The following is a 16,054-nucleotide window of genomic DNA, read 5'->3' on the forward strand; positions in this document are numbered from 1 at the left end:
CTGATCCTGTCACTGTTCGACAATTTTATTATAATTAGCTCTCACTTTAATAATATTAAAATAAATGTTCTCATATTTTGCTGTTGTGGCTTTCAAGATATAGGGAAAATTCGTTGCATTTGTTCATATTTAATATAATGTCATCTGAAAATATTTGATATGGCATTTTTCCTCTCTACATAATAATAACATAAACTTTTCTCTAATTGATTTACGCTTGCTGATCACTACTTCGGCTACTATATTTGCTTCCTATTCAGTGGTGTTGCTATCAATGCAGTACTCCACTGTTTCATTATCTTTACTTAACGCTAGCACCTTTATTTTTCTTGCATAATATCGAATAATGTTTGTCGGAGTTCTCTTATAATATTAACGGCTCTAAGTTAATTCCGAAATCGATTAATTTTCAGTATGCTACGGAAGTGTGTTCGAAAAATTATATAACATCTTTTGTGACTCCTAGACAAATCTGTATTTTGTATTCAAACGAAGCAGGGATTTAATCTTCTCTGTAATTTTGCACAGACTCCACTGATCGTGTATAATAATGCCACGATTAGATATCTCCACAAAATTCTTTCAAAGTACTATACTCATCAATCTGTGAATTATTTGCCATTTATATACGACATTAATTGCTTATTACAAAAGTATTTTCTTGCACAATTGGTATAAGATATTTTCTTTCAGCATAAAATAATTTCTGCAACAAATATATTTTCTGCGACAAAAAACACCATATATAGTACTGATCAATAATCCTTTTCTGTAGCGGCCCAGAAATTTGTGTAATATTGCCACAATCAATAATATTGGCATGACTGAAAATTGTATCACTCGAACGCTGATGCTAATCATAATCCTAATAAACAATCATATCTAGCATAGTAGTTCGACAATAGCGGTTTCGTCGGTTACTGATACAGACCTCCGTCTTCTAGAATCAGTGACTTTATCATCTTGCATGGTCGGATATTGATCAGTTTCACAGATTACAATTTGAGGGTTCACATGCATACACATGTGATGTATTGTAATATAAGCAAAAAGGCATTGGGGAGAGAAGGCCATGACCTATATCAAAATGAAAAATCTAAATCCATTATTCTTTCACTGCTGCTTTTATTAGACATGCGATTTTTCCGACATAGTGAAATAAAAACAAATAAATTTAACTAACTGAATCACAACACTAATATCTACATATTTAACTTGGTTATTAAATCACAAGTGTACAAAAGGGAAAAATTACTATTACAAACTCTCATGATAGTCACATAATTTGAGGTGAAAATTATAAGTTATGACCTTTTTCTTTGCAAGTTTCTATTCAGCATTTTTGTAAACAGTTCCGAAATATCATACAGTCATTCAAACAGTTTGGCAGGCATTATTTCTTCTTGTAATAATAAAAACCTTATTAAGTGATTCACCATCTTTCCAGTCCTCAGTTAGCCTCGGATATATCAGATTGCCAACTCTAAACAATCGGTTTTTCAAAGACTTCTTTGATGAATGCCACCAATATGTTGGCTAGTAGGTGTTAATTGTTTAAAATACAACTTGTGAGATTTCTATGACAGGTGTGTATTTGGAAATAAAAAGACACTCATCTATAATGATTAACTATCAGGAGGAGTTCGTTCAAAGCGTGATTGATGTTAGGAAATGTAACAACCATAGGCCTCGTTTATGTTTTTTACATAATAATTACAGGAGACCCGATACATACGGCTTGGCAAAAAATTAAATTGACAAAAATAAGTGTTCTCAAATTATTCTCAAAATTCGGATTTTCAAAATATTTTGATGCATGTCGTCGATTTGAAGGTGACTACATGATAATTGTTAAGGAAATGGATAAAATAAGTGTTCACTAAACCTTTGTAAGTATAAATGAAACATTACAAACAGTCTTGCTTTAACTCTCGTTTTGCTTAAAATATACTATATTATATATATATATATATATATATATATATATATATATATATATATATATATATATATATATATATATATATATATTTGTTCATAAGAGTGAATTATTAGTTTCTCAGGAAAAAAAAAGATTTATAACTTGTATGTAAAATGGCAATAAAGTATTACTAAATAATTAAAGACCTCTGTGTTCGTTAATTACTACTTATAAAGTAGCCTCAGCAACCACTGCAAACAGAATTAAGAAAATAAACACACACTGATTAAATGGATCTCGTTTCTGGTTGACATATACAGGCAAATATCAGACTTACATGACATTGCAGGGTGGTCCAACTTCTTTAACACCATGGGCCACATTGACCATGGGCTATAAATATATAACTTATAACAATTATACTCTAATAATAGAACTGACATTTTATATGAGGACACAGTGGCCACATTTGGCCCCCGGTCTTGTAGCTCGAGTACTCAGATATAATGCAATGCACAAGATGACCAGAGCTTTTCTCCTTGTTGATGTCGAAAGAACGTTTCATTCGGTTTCATGGAGTTTTATCAATAAAGTTCTATTTTTTTTAAAATTCTTAATAAATAGGATAGAGAAAAAATAAAAAAACCACATAAGAGATAGATGAAGTATTCAAAAGAAAAGATATAAAAATGTTTCAAGTTAGTCCTTGGAAACGAAGACATACAAATGCCACATATCTCAGCAAGGTGTGACAGAATTGTGATCATACGTGTGATAGTATGTACTGTGGGTAGAGGTAGGTAAGGCATTTTGGAGATAAGAGTTTAATGTTTGGCATACTAAAAAATGTAGGGTAAAATCTTTTGCATCATCCTAAAGGTAGGGAACAATGTCTTCTGACTGAGTATGATACTCTTTGTAAAGATCTTTAGATCAATTCATAGTGAAGGGTTAAAAGTGTAAAATAATTGTGGAATAAAACATTTTGTGGTTGAGAGAAAACATGCAAACTGTCTTCCTTAATACTTGATCAAACAATACTTATTCAATGTGGATTTAATTTCATCAATAATACTTTACTATCGTATTTACCGCATATGTTGGGACACGATAAAATAATAATTTTTTCCTGTCCCATAATTTATGGTGAAACATTTTTTCACTTTGGTCGTATGTCCCAAGACTTAAGAAATGAACAAAAATTGTATCGCATTTATGCTTGCCCCCCCCCCCACTGCACGTTGCAATAAAATAGATAAATAAAACGCTAAATTGATAATAAAAAAGAAAGAAACTAACCTTGTGTTGTTATCAGTTATTCCTTTTTTCAACACGAGTATTAAAAAATAAAATATATCCATGAAATCTGTATAAGTAATGTAGGCTTCCATACTGTAGCGTGTATCAATTATGTCCGATACCACACACCACGTTGTTCATTGACATGAACATTGAGAAACAATTGTTTGTAGTTGTGCTCAAAGGTTTGAACATGTTATCCGACTGAAAACTGGAGCCAACAAAATCGCAAACAAGAGGGAAATAGTCAACCGATATCTTGAAGACAACATTCACGCATGACACGGTGTTGGGTGCAAAATAATCAAGATTGAATTATATCCAGGTTTACTGAATGACAGCATCTCACAAATAAAAATCATCATTTGAAAACGCAGACACTTGAGTGCAAGTGACAATCTTTCCCCCAGTTCGGGTTACAAAATTATCCTTAGTATTTACCTGCAGACATCAATGCTCCTTTGTATTAATTGTAACCACAGATGCCAAGCACATAGAAGCCCTGGTGGTGAATAAACACGACTGGCAGCGAGCAGTTAACTCCTTCTTTGAACCTACCGACAGGACATCAAAGACAAAAGGTTATTTTTATTACAAGTTGATCTCAGAAGCTGACTGGTTACAAAGTGCAAACCATCCACAAAGATTGGCCAAGATTTGTAATGGCTCCAGCATTACTGTTAAGAAAAAATATTTCTTTGTTGTTGTAGGGTTTAAGGCCATCTTTCAGCACAAGATAGGCTATACATGGCAGCCAGTATAAATGGTGGAGGAAGAAGCCATGAAAACCCCGGAGAGAACCACCGACCCACGAGAAGCTACGGGCAAGCTTTCTCACATAACTACATCAGCTGAATCCGAGACTCAAACTCATGCAGACAGAACTTTGTTTTGTCACAGTCACCATGACTTTTTTATATCCAAAATCAAAATGCTTTTTGTTTATTCCCACCCCAAGTAAAAAGCCATGTTACAAATATTGGCCAATGTCTGTGAAGTAAAATAATCATATTGTGAGGAAACCATGCTTCTTCTTTCTGTCAGTCTGGCCTTGACCGTTTGACTTTAAAAAAATAGGTTTTATCTTTACCCCATATGCAAGCCATAAACAAAGTTTGGTCCAGGTATATGGTGTATAACTGTTATTGTTTGGTAACCATGTTTCTTGTTTCAGTCAGTGACCTTGACCCCAAAAATCAATAAGACTCTTTCTTAAAATGAGTGCAAGTCATTCTGAAAGATTAATCCAGATATTTGATGTATAATTGATGTTATTATGCATAAACCATTTTTTCTCTCGATCACACTGATGTTGACCTTGGATCTTTTGTCTCCAAAATTTATAGGCGTCTTCCTTACCCTAATTGCAAATCATCCACAAGCTTTAGATGTTGGAGAAACCAAGTTATTGTGCAGAACCTGCTTACATATGCAGAGCCGAGGGGGGGGGGGGGCCAGCAACTGGGAATGTATCCCCAGGGCCCGAATTGAACAACACTTTTAAATATTATAAAAGATATTTTTTGTTTGAACAAGCACTAGGAGACGCATGGGTGTTTATTACCCCAGAGCATGTGATTGCTTTCTATGGCCCTGTACAGATGGATAGATAAATGACACCATAAGATAATACTCACCGCCTTCTGGCAAGCAAATCAAAACAAAATCACAGCAATGTAATCGAGTCAACTGGCTTTATTTCATTTGGTATAAAATACAAAACTTTAACGCCAAATGTCATCGCAGATCAAGCAAAGATAATTATTAAAGTCAGCAACATAGCATGTGTTGTATATAATGTTATATATAATATGTTAAAATTAAAATAATTATACATCCAGAGCATTACTCTCTTTCTCTCCCTCTCTCTCTCTCTCACTCTGATTCATTCAAATGTAGGTCAACTTGTATGCCAGACTTTAACTTACATAGTATCACAAACAGACACAAATGCTTATTTTGAATCTATTGCTATGTAATTAAGCAAGTAAAACAAAGAAATCTGCAAAATGTTTAAACAATTTTCCACTTTATAATTTGGAACTACATCCCTGCCCTCACTGTCTGTCACCCTATCCTTTTTGGGGAAATACTCTTATAAGACCAATATTACCATAAATCACAAAAGTTGTATAGCAGGGAAGCTACTGAAAATGGTATTATACAGCAAATATACTGGTTTTGTATACCAATACTAATGCAGTAAGTGATTGATGATGAAGCTATTTCAGTGCACTAAATATGTTATTTCTTGCAGACTATGATGATTATAAGCAAATTTCAACTTACAAACATAATGTGTGGTTATTAATCAATTAGTATTGACTTGAAACTAACACAGAAAACCCTATTTTCCTGGTAAAGTTCATGCAAAAATTGACCTCACTGCATAAAAGAATCATAGAGAAATTACTTACAGTATTTTTACAAGGGGACTTACTTATATATAGGCCAAAGCACCTGGCCTATATATAAAAGTCTGTCAAAATCTGCCTTGACTTAAAAAATTATAACACAAAAATAACAATGTCTGCAGTTAGGGACAAGGGGATTGGCTTGTATATGGGTCAAACAATAAGACAGTAAAAATGGGAGTCAGAATTTCAAGTCCATTTTCAAGAGCAATACGCCCTGATTGTGGCTTTAATATGTTTCTGGCAAATATTACAGTTCTGTAGTTTTTTGGCACATACAAGACACGCAGAAAGGTGACTACAGGGTAAAAAGACGATGCAGGCTTTTTCCTGTAGGCATGTTTTACACAGAAACTGATGTCGTAGTTGTCTGTTCATTTCTTCCAACCTTCTATAATTGTCTGCAAATTAAAAAAGTATGAAAATGTTATTTATTATTTTTCAGACCTTTCTGGCATCTTGTTAGTAAGTGCATCTATCTACCTATTTAGAAAGACATATGCATGTAAACACAAATATTTACATATCAAGGTAAATGTATAATGTACACCACAAAGTATCATTAAAGATCTGCAAATAATGTCAGTTTTGCATGTTAACAATGTACACATCTTTTAGCAAATAGCAATCCTTAATAATAATATCAGTTTTGGTGAAAAATATTCTCATGAGTATAACTTCCTCACTAATTTTGCTGAACTTCTGCACTGTCTGTGACCAAGATGAAGTGATTTACTACTAATGAAGACAGGGATTCATGTACATACAAATAGTAAAGTTAGTAAAACAGTACAGGTTTTAAGGTACTATATTAAGGTATTTTCATCCATACTTATGTTTCATTAACTTGTATGCCCACTTACTAGAGATCCAGACAATAGATAGATAAATAGATAATTGGATGAAAAGATACATCATATTTGTTGTGAGATAATTCCATAAGTGATTATGATCATTTATTCTGCAAAGTAATCGACTTTATACACAATGACCAGCTGCCTAGTTTTAAAATAATAATAATAATAATAATAATAATGAGGACCTTGTATAGCGCCTAATCTTTAGAAGCTCTAAGTGCTTTACAACATTAGACAACACCTACACCTATAACATAAAAACATATATAATGATATGATTATAAAAAACAAACACCATGAAATAAGAAAACATATTTTAAAAAATGATCCTAAATAATTATATTTAAAAAAATAAGCATGTAATCCCACAAAATAAAAACTGAACATGCATTCATGAATTGACATGTACTTCACAAAAATGAAACAGGAATCACTCCTTTGGCATGAAAGTAGTATTTATTGTATTGCTGATGGCACTGCAAATGATATATATATATATATATATAAAAATGAGGGGTTGACAGATGCCTGAGTTATTGTAGGTATTGTTGCAGCTATTGTTGTCTTCAAACTATTTCTATATTTTACCTGTTTCTTGCAAACTCTCTTCCTGTAAGCTATCTCGTCCGACTCCATCACCACTATTTTGCATTGTACAGCTCTGAAAACAAGTAAATAATACTAGTGCTAATCATTTAAATCTACCCAAATATTGTAAATTAAGCTTATTGACATCATTAATTTCTTTAAGTACAGGCAATATATTTATTGATAATAATGATGCTAGTATGGTGCTGGGGATCAAACTAATCAAACAGTTAATAAAAGTATATTACTGTTTATGTGTACATGATTTTGTGATTTATATATGCAACTGTATATCATGTCCTTGTCCTTTTTGTGTCTGTATATTTTTTTTGATGTTGTTACTAATCTCATAAAGAAGGAAATAAAAATACCAAACTTTTGTGTTTCATCATAAATCTCATAACTTTTCTCAGTTATTCATACATTACCGCTACACACACATTATATGCTAAAGTGTCACTTACCAATCATGCCACATCCAACCCACTTTATATGCCAATGTGTCACCCACTCACCCTGCTACACCCACACACACATTATATGCCAATGTGTCACCCACTCATCCTGCTACACACCACACACATTATATGCCAAAGTGTCACTTACCGATCCTGCCACATCCAACCCAAATTATATGCCAATGTGTCACCTACTCACCCTGCTACACCCCTCACACATATGCCAAAGTGTCATCCACCCATGCTGCCATACTCCACACACTCTATCTGCTAAAGCAACACCAAACCACCATATTACATCCAACTATGCCCAAGATGGATTTAAGCTGTATATACAACCCCCAAATCATACACAAATGCTCTCTGTCTTAAAAAGTGTTGGAAGAATTGTAGGTGTGATATTAATTTATGCATTCTCAAAAGACTAGAAAATCATCTATCTCTTGAGTTCTGAAACATTATGGTAAAACAGGTTTGTATCAAACATAAACGTATTTTTTTTCTCTTCAATAGACAGCATTTCCATACAACATTTCTTCCAAAGCAACATATTAAACTGTAGTGTTTCCTTGAGCTGTAGCCAGATTATCCCACTATTTGCATTTGTCTTGTTATTAATACTAGTAGTAGGATTGGACTGGATTTGTTCTTAATACAAATTATCAGATTACTGATAATTTTATTTAATTCAGCACAAACAAGATAGGCATTGTACAATTTGAAGAACACTTGGATTAGATGTTAAACATTTTGTATAATGTGAAATTTAGGCATATATGAGGTAATCCAGTGTATAATGTACAGTATACACCACTGCAGTTGTGACCCTACTACATCTAACTTCTCTGTGATTCTTACACACTTTCTGGTGAATAAACAAGATGTAAAAATATGTACAAAATTTCTCATCCAACTGTCAATCAAATAGGAGTACAAGTTATTTTCTTCTGCAAGTTTGAGGAGACTGAAGCTTCAAGCATACTTTTGGCCTGATTCACGGAAATTCCACATCAGATGATCCCAGTAGATTGTGGTGTATGTATATATATATATATAAACATACAGCCATGGCATACAGTTGGAAGCATTTAGTCTTTTTTATTGAATTTCGAGTCCATATTTATTACTTCTGCATCATGAACATGCTTCAGTTTAATTCCAAATTTCTTATATTTACTTGTGCTAATAATTTGTCATGGCTTGGTTGAAGGCCAGATAGTGAAGGGTATAAACACAATGGATTTATTTGATCCAGGGATGAAATTTTACATTGGAACTCAGTTAAACAATGACTCATTCCTGAATACAACCCTACCTAGTGTGTATAGAAGGAGTGATGTTGAAAAAGTGATCTACTTTTGACACCAGAAAAGTCCACTCTACTTCTTGTACCAAAGCAATATCAGAGGGGAGTTTGTCTGCCTGTGTAAGCCTCAAGAATGAGTACAGAAGGAGACGGGTGTCTGAGTGCCATATTTGCCAGCCTATAAGACGATACTTTTTTTACCAGAAAATCTTAGCTTCGTCTTATACTCCGAATCGACTTATATATGGATCATGTCATCCAAATTACTTTATGATATTTTTTGTATGGAAAATAATTCTCTCAGAGTACGAAAAATAATGTGTAAAAAATACTTCATTTTGGGAGATATCGTGTATGAACAAATATAGGATCCCACATTTAGTATTTTAAACAATTACATGATCGTCAGTATTAAAAATTAACATAATCAGATGTAACTGCACTAAAGCAGCATGCACCAGTAATGTACATTGCTTGTAATGTACGTTGTTTAAATTTAATTACATACATGTGCATTAGAATTTACAAGTTAGAGGATGAATAACCATGATCAAATAATCCATATGCCCCATTGAGAGACAGACAGACAGAGATGTCTTCATGATTGTAAATCTGTATTGTTCACTCACCTGATAACTGATTTTACTTGTGTATACTTGCAGTACCATATTCCATTATCAACTAATACCACTAGTTAAGCAATTCCTTCTAATGTTTGTTTCCACTTCCATTATTAAATGAATAACATGGCTTTGTAGTGGTATTTACATGCTAATTAAATAAGTTATGTCTGTATTCAGTCATTCCAAGATAACACCCATTTAAGGTCAAGATTCCACAGACCAGATCAGATTAGTGAGGCTACCAATAGGGAAATGAGGCTACCCATGGGTATTATGAATACAGTACCATATAGTTAAAGGAAATGCCAGGTGGTTACTATTGTAAATATCTCAGCCAGTGACATTTTTGAACTTGCTGACAGAACCGACACCCATTTAAAGTGCAAAGATCAAAAACAATTGCTACCTAAGTACAGGAAGAGGACATGCACTTTAAACAAAATCTTAATTGTTGGGAATGGAGATGTCATTATACTTGCAAAGAAAATTAGCATGAAAATGATCGTTCTTGGGATTTCACCTAATGGAGACTATATGGACATAACTATTGGAATATTTAAACCCATAAGGAGTATGGTACTTATTTTCATAGTTTACATTTACTGTTTCATTTATTAATGTTTCCTCTTTTTGACAAAAGCTTCAGCAACACAGGTCAAAATAAGAACACAAAATTCCACAAAGAGCTAAACTTTCTCTCTCTCTCATATATCGAACCATATTTTATTTAGATCACGAGGTGCAAATAGAAAAATGCAAGGGAATATATATGCATCCTTCTTTCTGTATCTCTCTTCCCCTCCACCCCATCCCTGGAAAATGCATTTTAGTATTAATGATGCAATTTCCCTATTTCTGGTAATCTCAAATAGCATACAGTGATACTTTTAATAATGATGAAGTTCTTATAATTTAATTCCACACAGCATTGCCAGTTTTATCCCATATGTAACTCAATAAATTTTAGGGTCAGCATCATTATATGTAGCTAAAAGTACATAATACATTTAACGTACTTCTTGTGAAAAAATTAGGTACTTTTAGTTACATTTAATGATCCTGACTGGAAAGGTTACTGAGTTACAGGCAGGGCTGGCGCTACTATATAGGCAAACTAGGCAGCCGCCTAGGGCGCTGATTTCAGGGGGTGCATTTCTCCCCAATTTTTTTATATTTTTTATTGTTTATAAATTTTGAAATTGATTTTTTCTGGGGGGCGGGGCACCAGAATCTAACCTTGCCTAGGGCGCCAGATAGTCCGGTGCCGGGCCTGGGTACAGGTACGATAAAATTTGCGATGCTGTGTGGAACGAAGTGAAAAACACAACCTGAAGTGTTAATCTGGCCTCCTCATATACTCAGCACAGACTTATACAAGGATGAAGGATGGAAAATTTGCCAAATTTGCTGATTTGACTTATGCTCCACATTGACTTACAGGCCAGCAAATATGGTAGTCATGAGTGGACAGTTATCTGATTCTTTCTAACCTGATGCAGGACTAGGTGGACAGGGTTTCCATAGCAGTGTCCAGATTTCTGCTGTACATGTATTGTGTTTGTTATTTCCATTATTAACAGTAGTACAAGGTCCGCTGTTAAAAAATAACTATTTAGTATACACAATGAATATCAACATCCCTAAAAATAATTGATGACATGAGTGACAACTGAAACAAGATGATCTTTATCGCACATCAGAACAAATACATGCATCTAAAAAGACAAAAAATGAAGTAATTTTTTCTGCAAACAATCAATAATTTGCTATCTTTGTAGTGTCAATATATATTGTGTATCTGCTATGTCTCATCCTACAAACCTCATCTGACTCTCTATGTCCAAGCCTTGAGTCACCCATCTTGGGTAAAAGGACATGTGCACATGATGGATAAAACTTTTCATGCTCTGTCCAGGCGTTATCTCCAGGTCCCCACTGAGCCAGTTCTCCACCACAGCAGAAACAAGTCACGCTGTCCCCATCCCCTACAGCAGAGTAAAAAAAATCCATTATAACTCACACTCAGCTAAGAAAACTACTTGTAAATGTTCATCAGTCATGAATTAGTCTTATGTGTTATTATTCTCTAAAATGAGACTTCATCTGAAATAGCTGTTGCAGGAAAAGGCATTCATTTTTGTCAACACAGTGGAAAAAACTATTGACGACACCCACTTGCCATCTAGAAATGAACTCAGGTAATGTGGTTCATAATCTGCCCAACCCCCACTGATTCCATTCTAGTTATCTTATCCCAACAGCAAGATTAGCATAAAAGAGCCATTCCATACAACAGCTAATGTAAATAAGCATCATGGATTCTTGAAAAGTAACCTCCACATAGCTTCCCTAAGGGCTGGGTAAATAATATATATTCTTTAATCAGGCCAAAATAAATAGATATATATATATACCATAGTTGTAGTTAGCAGTAACTAAAGTTGTAAAAAATATACAGAGATAAATAAACAGATATATACAGCTGTAGTTAGTAGTAACTAAAGCTGTCAAAAATAACATACAAAGATAAATAAAAAGATACATATAGCTGTAGTTAGTAGTAACTAAAGCTGTCAAACATTTCATAGATAAATAAACAAATATATATATATATATAGTTGTAGTTTGTAGTAGCAGTAATAGGCTATTCTAATTAGTATTTGTATAAGTCAGAAGAGACACTTCTAATAGCTGCACTTTGTTTTGTGGCTTACCATAATGAAAACTGAAATTTCTGGATGGATGGAAGGAAGAAAGAAATAACATTAAAGGATGGAAAGTAGGACTGGATAGGACTCTATGGATAGGAGGAGGAGCTCTAAAATAAAAGACAATTACAGACTCAAATAATACTGACCTTGATAGATAAATCCTGCTTCTGCAAGTTGTGTGGGCTGCAGAGGACAGCCACTTGGCCAACCTTTAAAAGTTTCTAATCTGCTAGCAACTGTATAGTACTGGGGAAATTTTGCTCCAATCGTTCTGCTAGGCAGTTCAGCCATTGGAAAGCATACCCAATCCTCAAAAATTGTCACCTAAAAAATATATTCTGGCCAATGTAAGCTTGATGTTTCATCCATAATGAAGATCACAAAGTTAAGAAAAATGAAAGAATCGCTGTCATCTCACACCCGCTAAGTTGCACACCAGTAAAGTTATGTCGCCCCCAAATATAAAGTCACGTCACACCCAAATATAAAGTTATGTTGCATCCTAATATGTAGTCAAATCACACTCATTTGTAATACATATAAACGACTGTCATGTTATATGTATTTTTCATTGCATTAGCCTTTATTAATGAAATTTATTAATTCACTTGTTTTGTTATATATTTAATTGGGCCAAAATAGATCACAACGTTGTCAGCTTGTAACAGTTTAAATGGGCATGTTTTGCAGTAAACACAAGAAAACTAGACTGTGCACAGTGTGATGTGTATGCTGAGCAATGCCATATATATTCTGAACTATGATCCTCCACTCATATAAATATGTACAAAATGACAAAGTTTAGACATTTAACCAGATTTAATAGTTAAAGGAAATAATTTGTATTGTAGACCTTAAGTCCTCTAATTTGGGGAGTTTATTGAAGGTAACTGTGTTACTGTTCGGTCTAACAAAAAACCGGAACCTTACATCTGATAGTTGTTGCTTGAGAACATCGTAAATCAGTTAACTCTACATACTGAAACCAAGTATAACTTTGGCATTGGGTGTGACATAACTATATTAGTGTGCAACTTGACCTTGGTGCGACATGACTAGTTACCAAAACAAAATAACAGTATCTCTCTCTCTCTCTCTATATATATATATTGTAATAAGAAAACCCCACGGACAGTAATTTTCGTTTCATATCAGCTAATTTTTGTTTTATTATAGTTTATGTTTAGATTTTAAATCTTAATGGGCTTTGTAACACCATCTAGTGTCTCAGTTTGGGTCATGTGATTCTGTATGGGTATATATATCTGAATGAGTATATATATATATATATATATATATATATATATATATATATATATATATATATGCCAACTTTGGCTGCAGTGGTGGTGTATTATGAAGTGGTATTGTGTGAAAAAGTCCCCTTGCAAATGAAGCAATATAACCACTAGAAGAGTATGTACATATGGTCATAGTTCGCCAGACAAGAAAAGGCCAGGCTGGGGAGTCTAAAAAGTGAAGGGGCAAGGTCTTTCTTTGATCAAGATACAGGCGTTACAAGGCTCATGCAAGAAACACTGAAATCTTGCGAGAATACACATTTTAACTGAAGATATCTCTTCTCTCATCATTTTGTACTGTTTATCTCAGGAGCAACTAATCACCCCAAGACATCCCAAGACTACCCCAAGACTCTCCCTAAACACTCTCACCTAACCAGTATACATTTATACAATTAAAAAAATAAAATAAATCGGTTACAAATTTTTGTTTCAAAAAAATATTTTTCTCTGACAAACAGGGGTCCGCTTAATAATTAGATCTGAAGGGTGCTACATTTATAATCTTTTAATTATTTTATTGTGGTAACAAAACCTATGCCACTTAAATAACTAATTAAAGGAGAACCGAGAAGTGTGCCTTTCTTTGACTACATTAATCAGTATCAAAATTAAAGATGTATAGCAAATCATACGTGATTTAAAAATGTACTTAATATTTATTAGAAATAAAAATTTTTAAAATTTTAAAAAATACAAAAATTAAAAAAAATAAAAAAAATAATACGAAGAACATCAATAAAAATGGGCCATGGAAATTTGAACAAACAGCAACCGAGAGGATAAAAATGTACTCAATATCTATTAGAAATAATTTTTAAAAAAAATTAAAAAAAATAAAATAAAATAAAATATAATAATACGAAGAACATCAATAACAATGGGCCATGGAAAGAGCGCCTCCTCGTGGTGTGGCCTGGATATATTGGGATAAATAAAAATAAAATGAGCATTCAGTTACTTTGCAGAGCATTTATTATTCATTTATCCATATGTAACAGAACACTCTTATTCAATACTTAGAATCAGATGCATGAACGAAACTCTTCACCACTGTGGTGGACTGAACTTAAAACATTTCTTGTATTTGTAATTTTCCATTTTGGGGGGTAATTAAGATTAAATTAAACCATTTTTTTGGTCAAGTGATAAAGAATTTAAAATGTAAAACATTATTTTAGGTGTTTTGTGATGTTTTATAGAGTCTTGGGGTGTCCTTGGGTCTTTCCTTTGGCAATGACAGACAAGGGTAAAAATTCTACTGATGTTAAACGATAATTATGCAATGCATAATTATAATTTTTACTTTTTTACTTTTTATTTTATTTTTTTAATTGTATAAATGTATAATGGGTAGGTGAGATTGTTTTGGGACAGTCTTGGGGTAGTCTTGGGGTGTCTTGGGGTGTTTAGTTGGACCGGTTTATCTCTCTCTCTGTCGATCTTGATAGAGTAATGACACAGTGACCAAGTCTGTGGCCCAGTCAGTGACTCTGCGACCCAGTCAGTAACTCTGCGACCCGCTAGGATGCTCTGTGACACAGCTGCCGACTTGCAACCCAGATGGCAACCCGGTCAGTGACTCTGCGACCAAGTTAGCGATACAGTCGGTGACTCAGTGAACCAGTCAGAGACTTTGTGACCCAGTCGATGACTCTGTGTAGTCAACAATTATGCATTCAATGACTATGCGACCCAGTTAGTGACCCAGCGACCCAGAAGATGATCCAGTCAACGACCAAGCAACTCAGTCGGTGACAAGAAGCCTGAAAATTATAAGGTATCCCACTGGGGTAAAAATCTGTTGCACTCTGGAATACATGTTCCAGTCCTCAAACAGTTTCAGCACAGTATCACTCTAAATGCAAAGACCTATCCTAAAGAACCCGAGATAGCAAAAATCGGGGTAGTGTAGCCGAGGAAGTTTCTGCTGCAATATATATATATATAAAGTCAGACCCCAAACCCTTCTTTCTATTCGACTGTCGTCTCACGTTTATTTACTCCCCTGAATCGCAAGAAGATTGAAACACATAAACAAATCCATTCAAAAGGCATTAACTTACATATGAAGCGAGAGAAAAATGACGCGAGATGGTCGAATACGAAGGTATGGGATTAGCAACGATGTTCTATAGCCTAAACAAGCTGAAGAATTAATAATTTAAGATACTAACGAAACGTGTGGAGCTGTAAATCTAAACGGTACCTGCGTATTACTACCACTCAGAGCTGTCACATTATCTATCTATAGCAAGAATGGGTTAATAAAACAAAGTTAAAGTATGCTATTGGCATTATAACGGAAACACAATACTTTACACATGCAGATTTATGTGAAACATCTAAAACACTCTTAAAAATATACCTTTCTGTTGCAAGAAATCCTTGTCTTGTTTCAATATGGCGAATGTTTATCTGTAGCGATCACAGAATAGATTCATTGTAAACAGGTCATAGGGAATTTTAACAACAGTGCATGATTTTCAAAAACGCCTCTTTAATGTTGTTAAAGTACCGAATTGTGTCAAAACAATGTTACTTCATAAAATTCAATGGTTTTATAGCTTTTTTGT

At 33.8% G+C, this 16,054-nt stretch overlaps 1 protein-coding gene across 1 annotated transcript; it reads right to left on the reverse strand.

The window, feature by feature from the left end:
- Positions 1 to 4,897: 4,897 nt before the first annotated feature.
- LOC149788047 (baculoviral IAP repeat-containing protein 7-B-like) lies at positions 4,898 to 15,977 on the reverse strand. The gene is made up of 5 exons (XM_089974330.1): positions 15,847 to 15,977; positions 12,324 to 12,501; positions 11,288 to 11,451; positions 7,080 to 7,152; positions 4,898 to 6,035 (listed from the first exon to the last, which is right to left on the reverse strand). The coding sequence occupies exons 2-5, from the start codon at positions 12,466 to 12,468 to the stop codon at positions 5,836 to 5,838; spliced, it is 582 nt and encodes a 193-aa protein (XP_089830456.1). The 5' UTR covers positions 12,469 to 12,501; positions 15,847 to 15,977; the 3' UTR covers positions 4,898 to 5,835.
- Positions 15,978 to 16,054: the final 77 nt, after the last annotated feature.

This window comes from Sinohyriopsis cumingii, chromosome 11, assembly GCF_028554795.1.
Source record: "Sinohyriopsis cumingii isolate HCF-2022 chromosome 11, ASM2855479v2, whole genome shotgun sequence".
NCBI lineage: Eukaryota > Metazoa > Mollusca > Bivalvia > Unionida > Unionidae > Sinohyriopsis > Sinohyriopsis cumingii.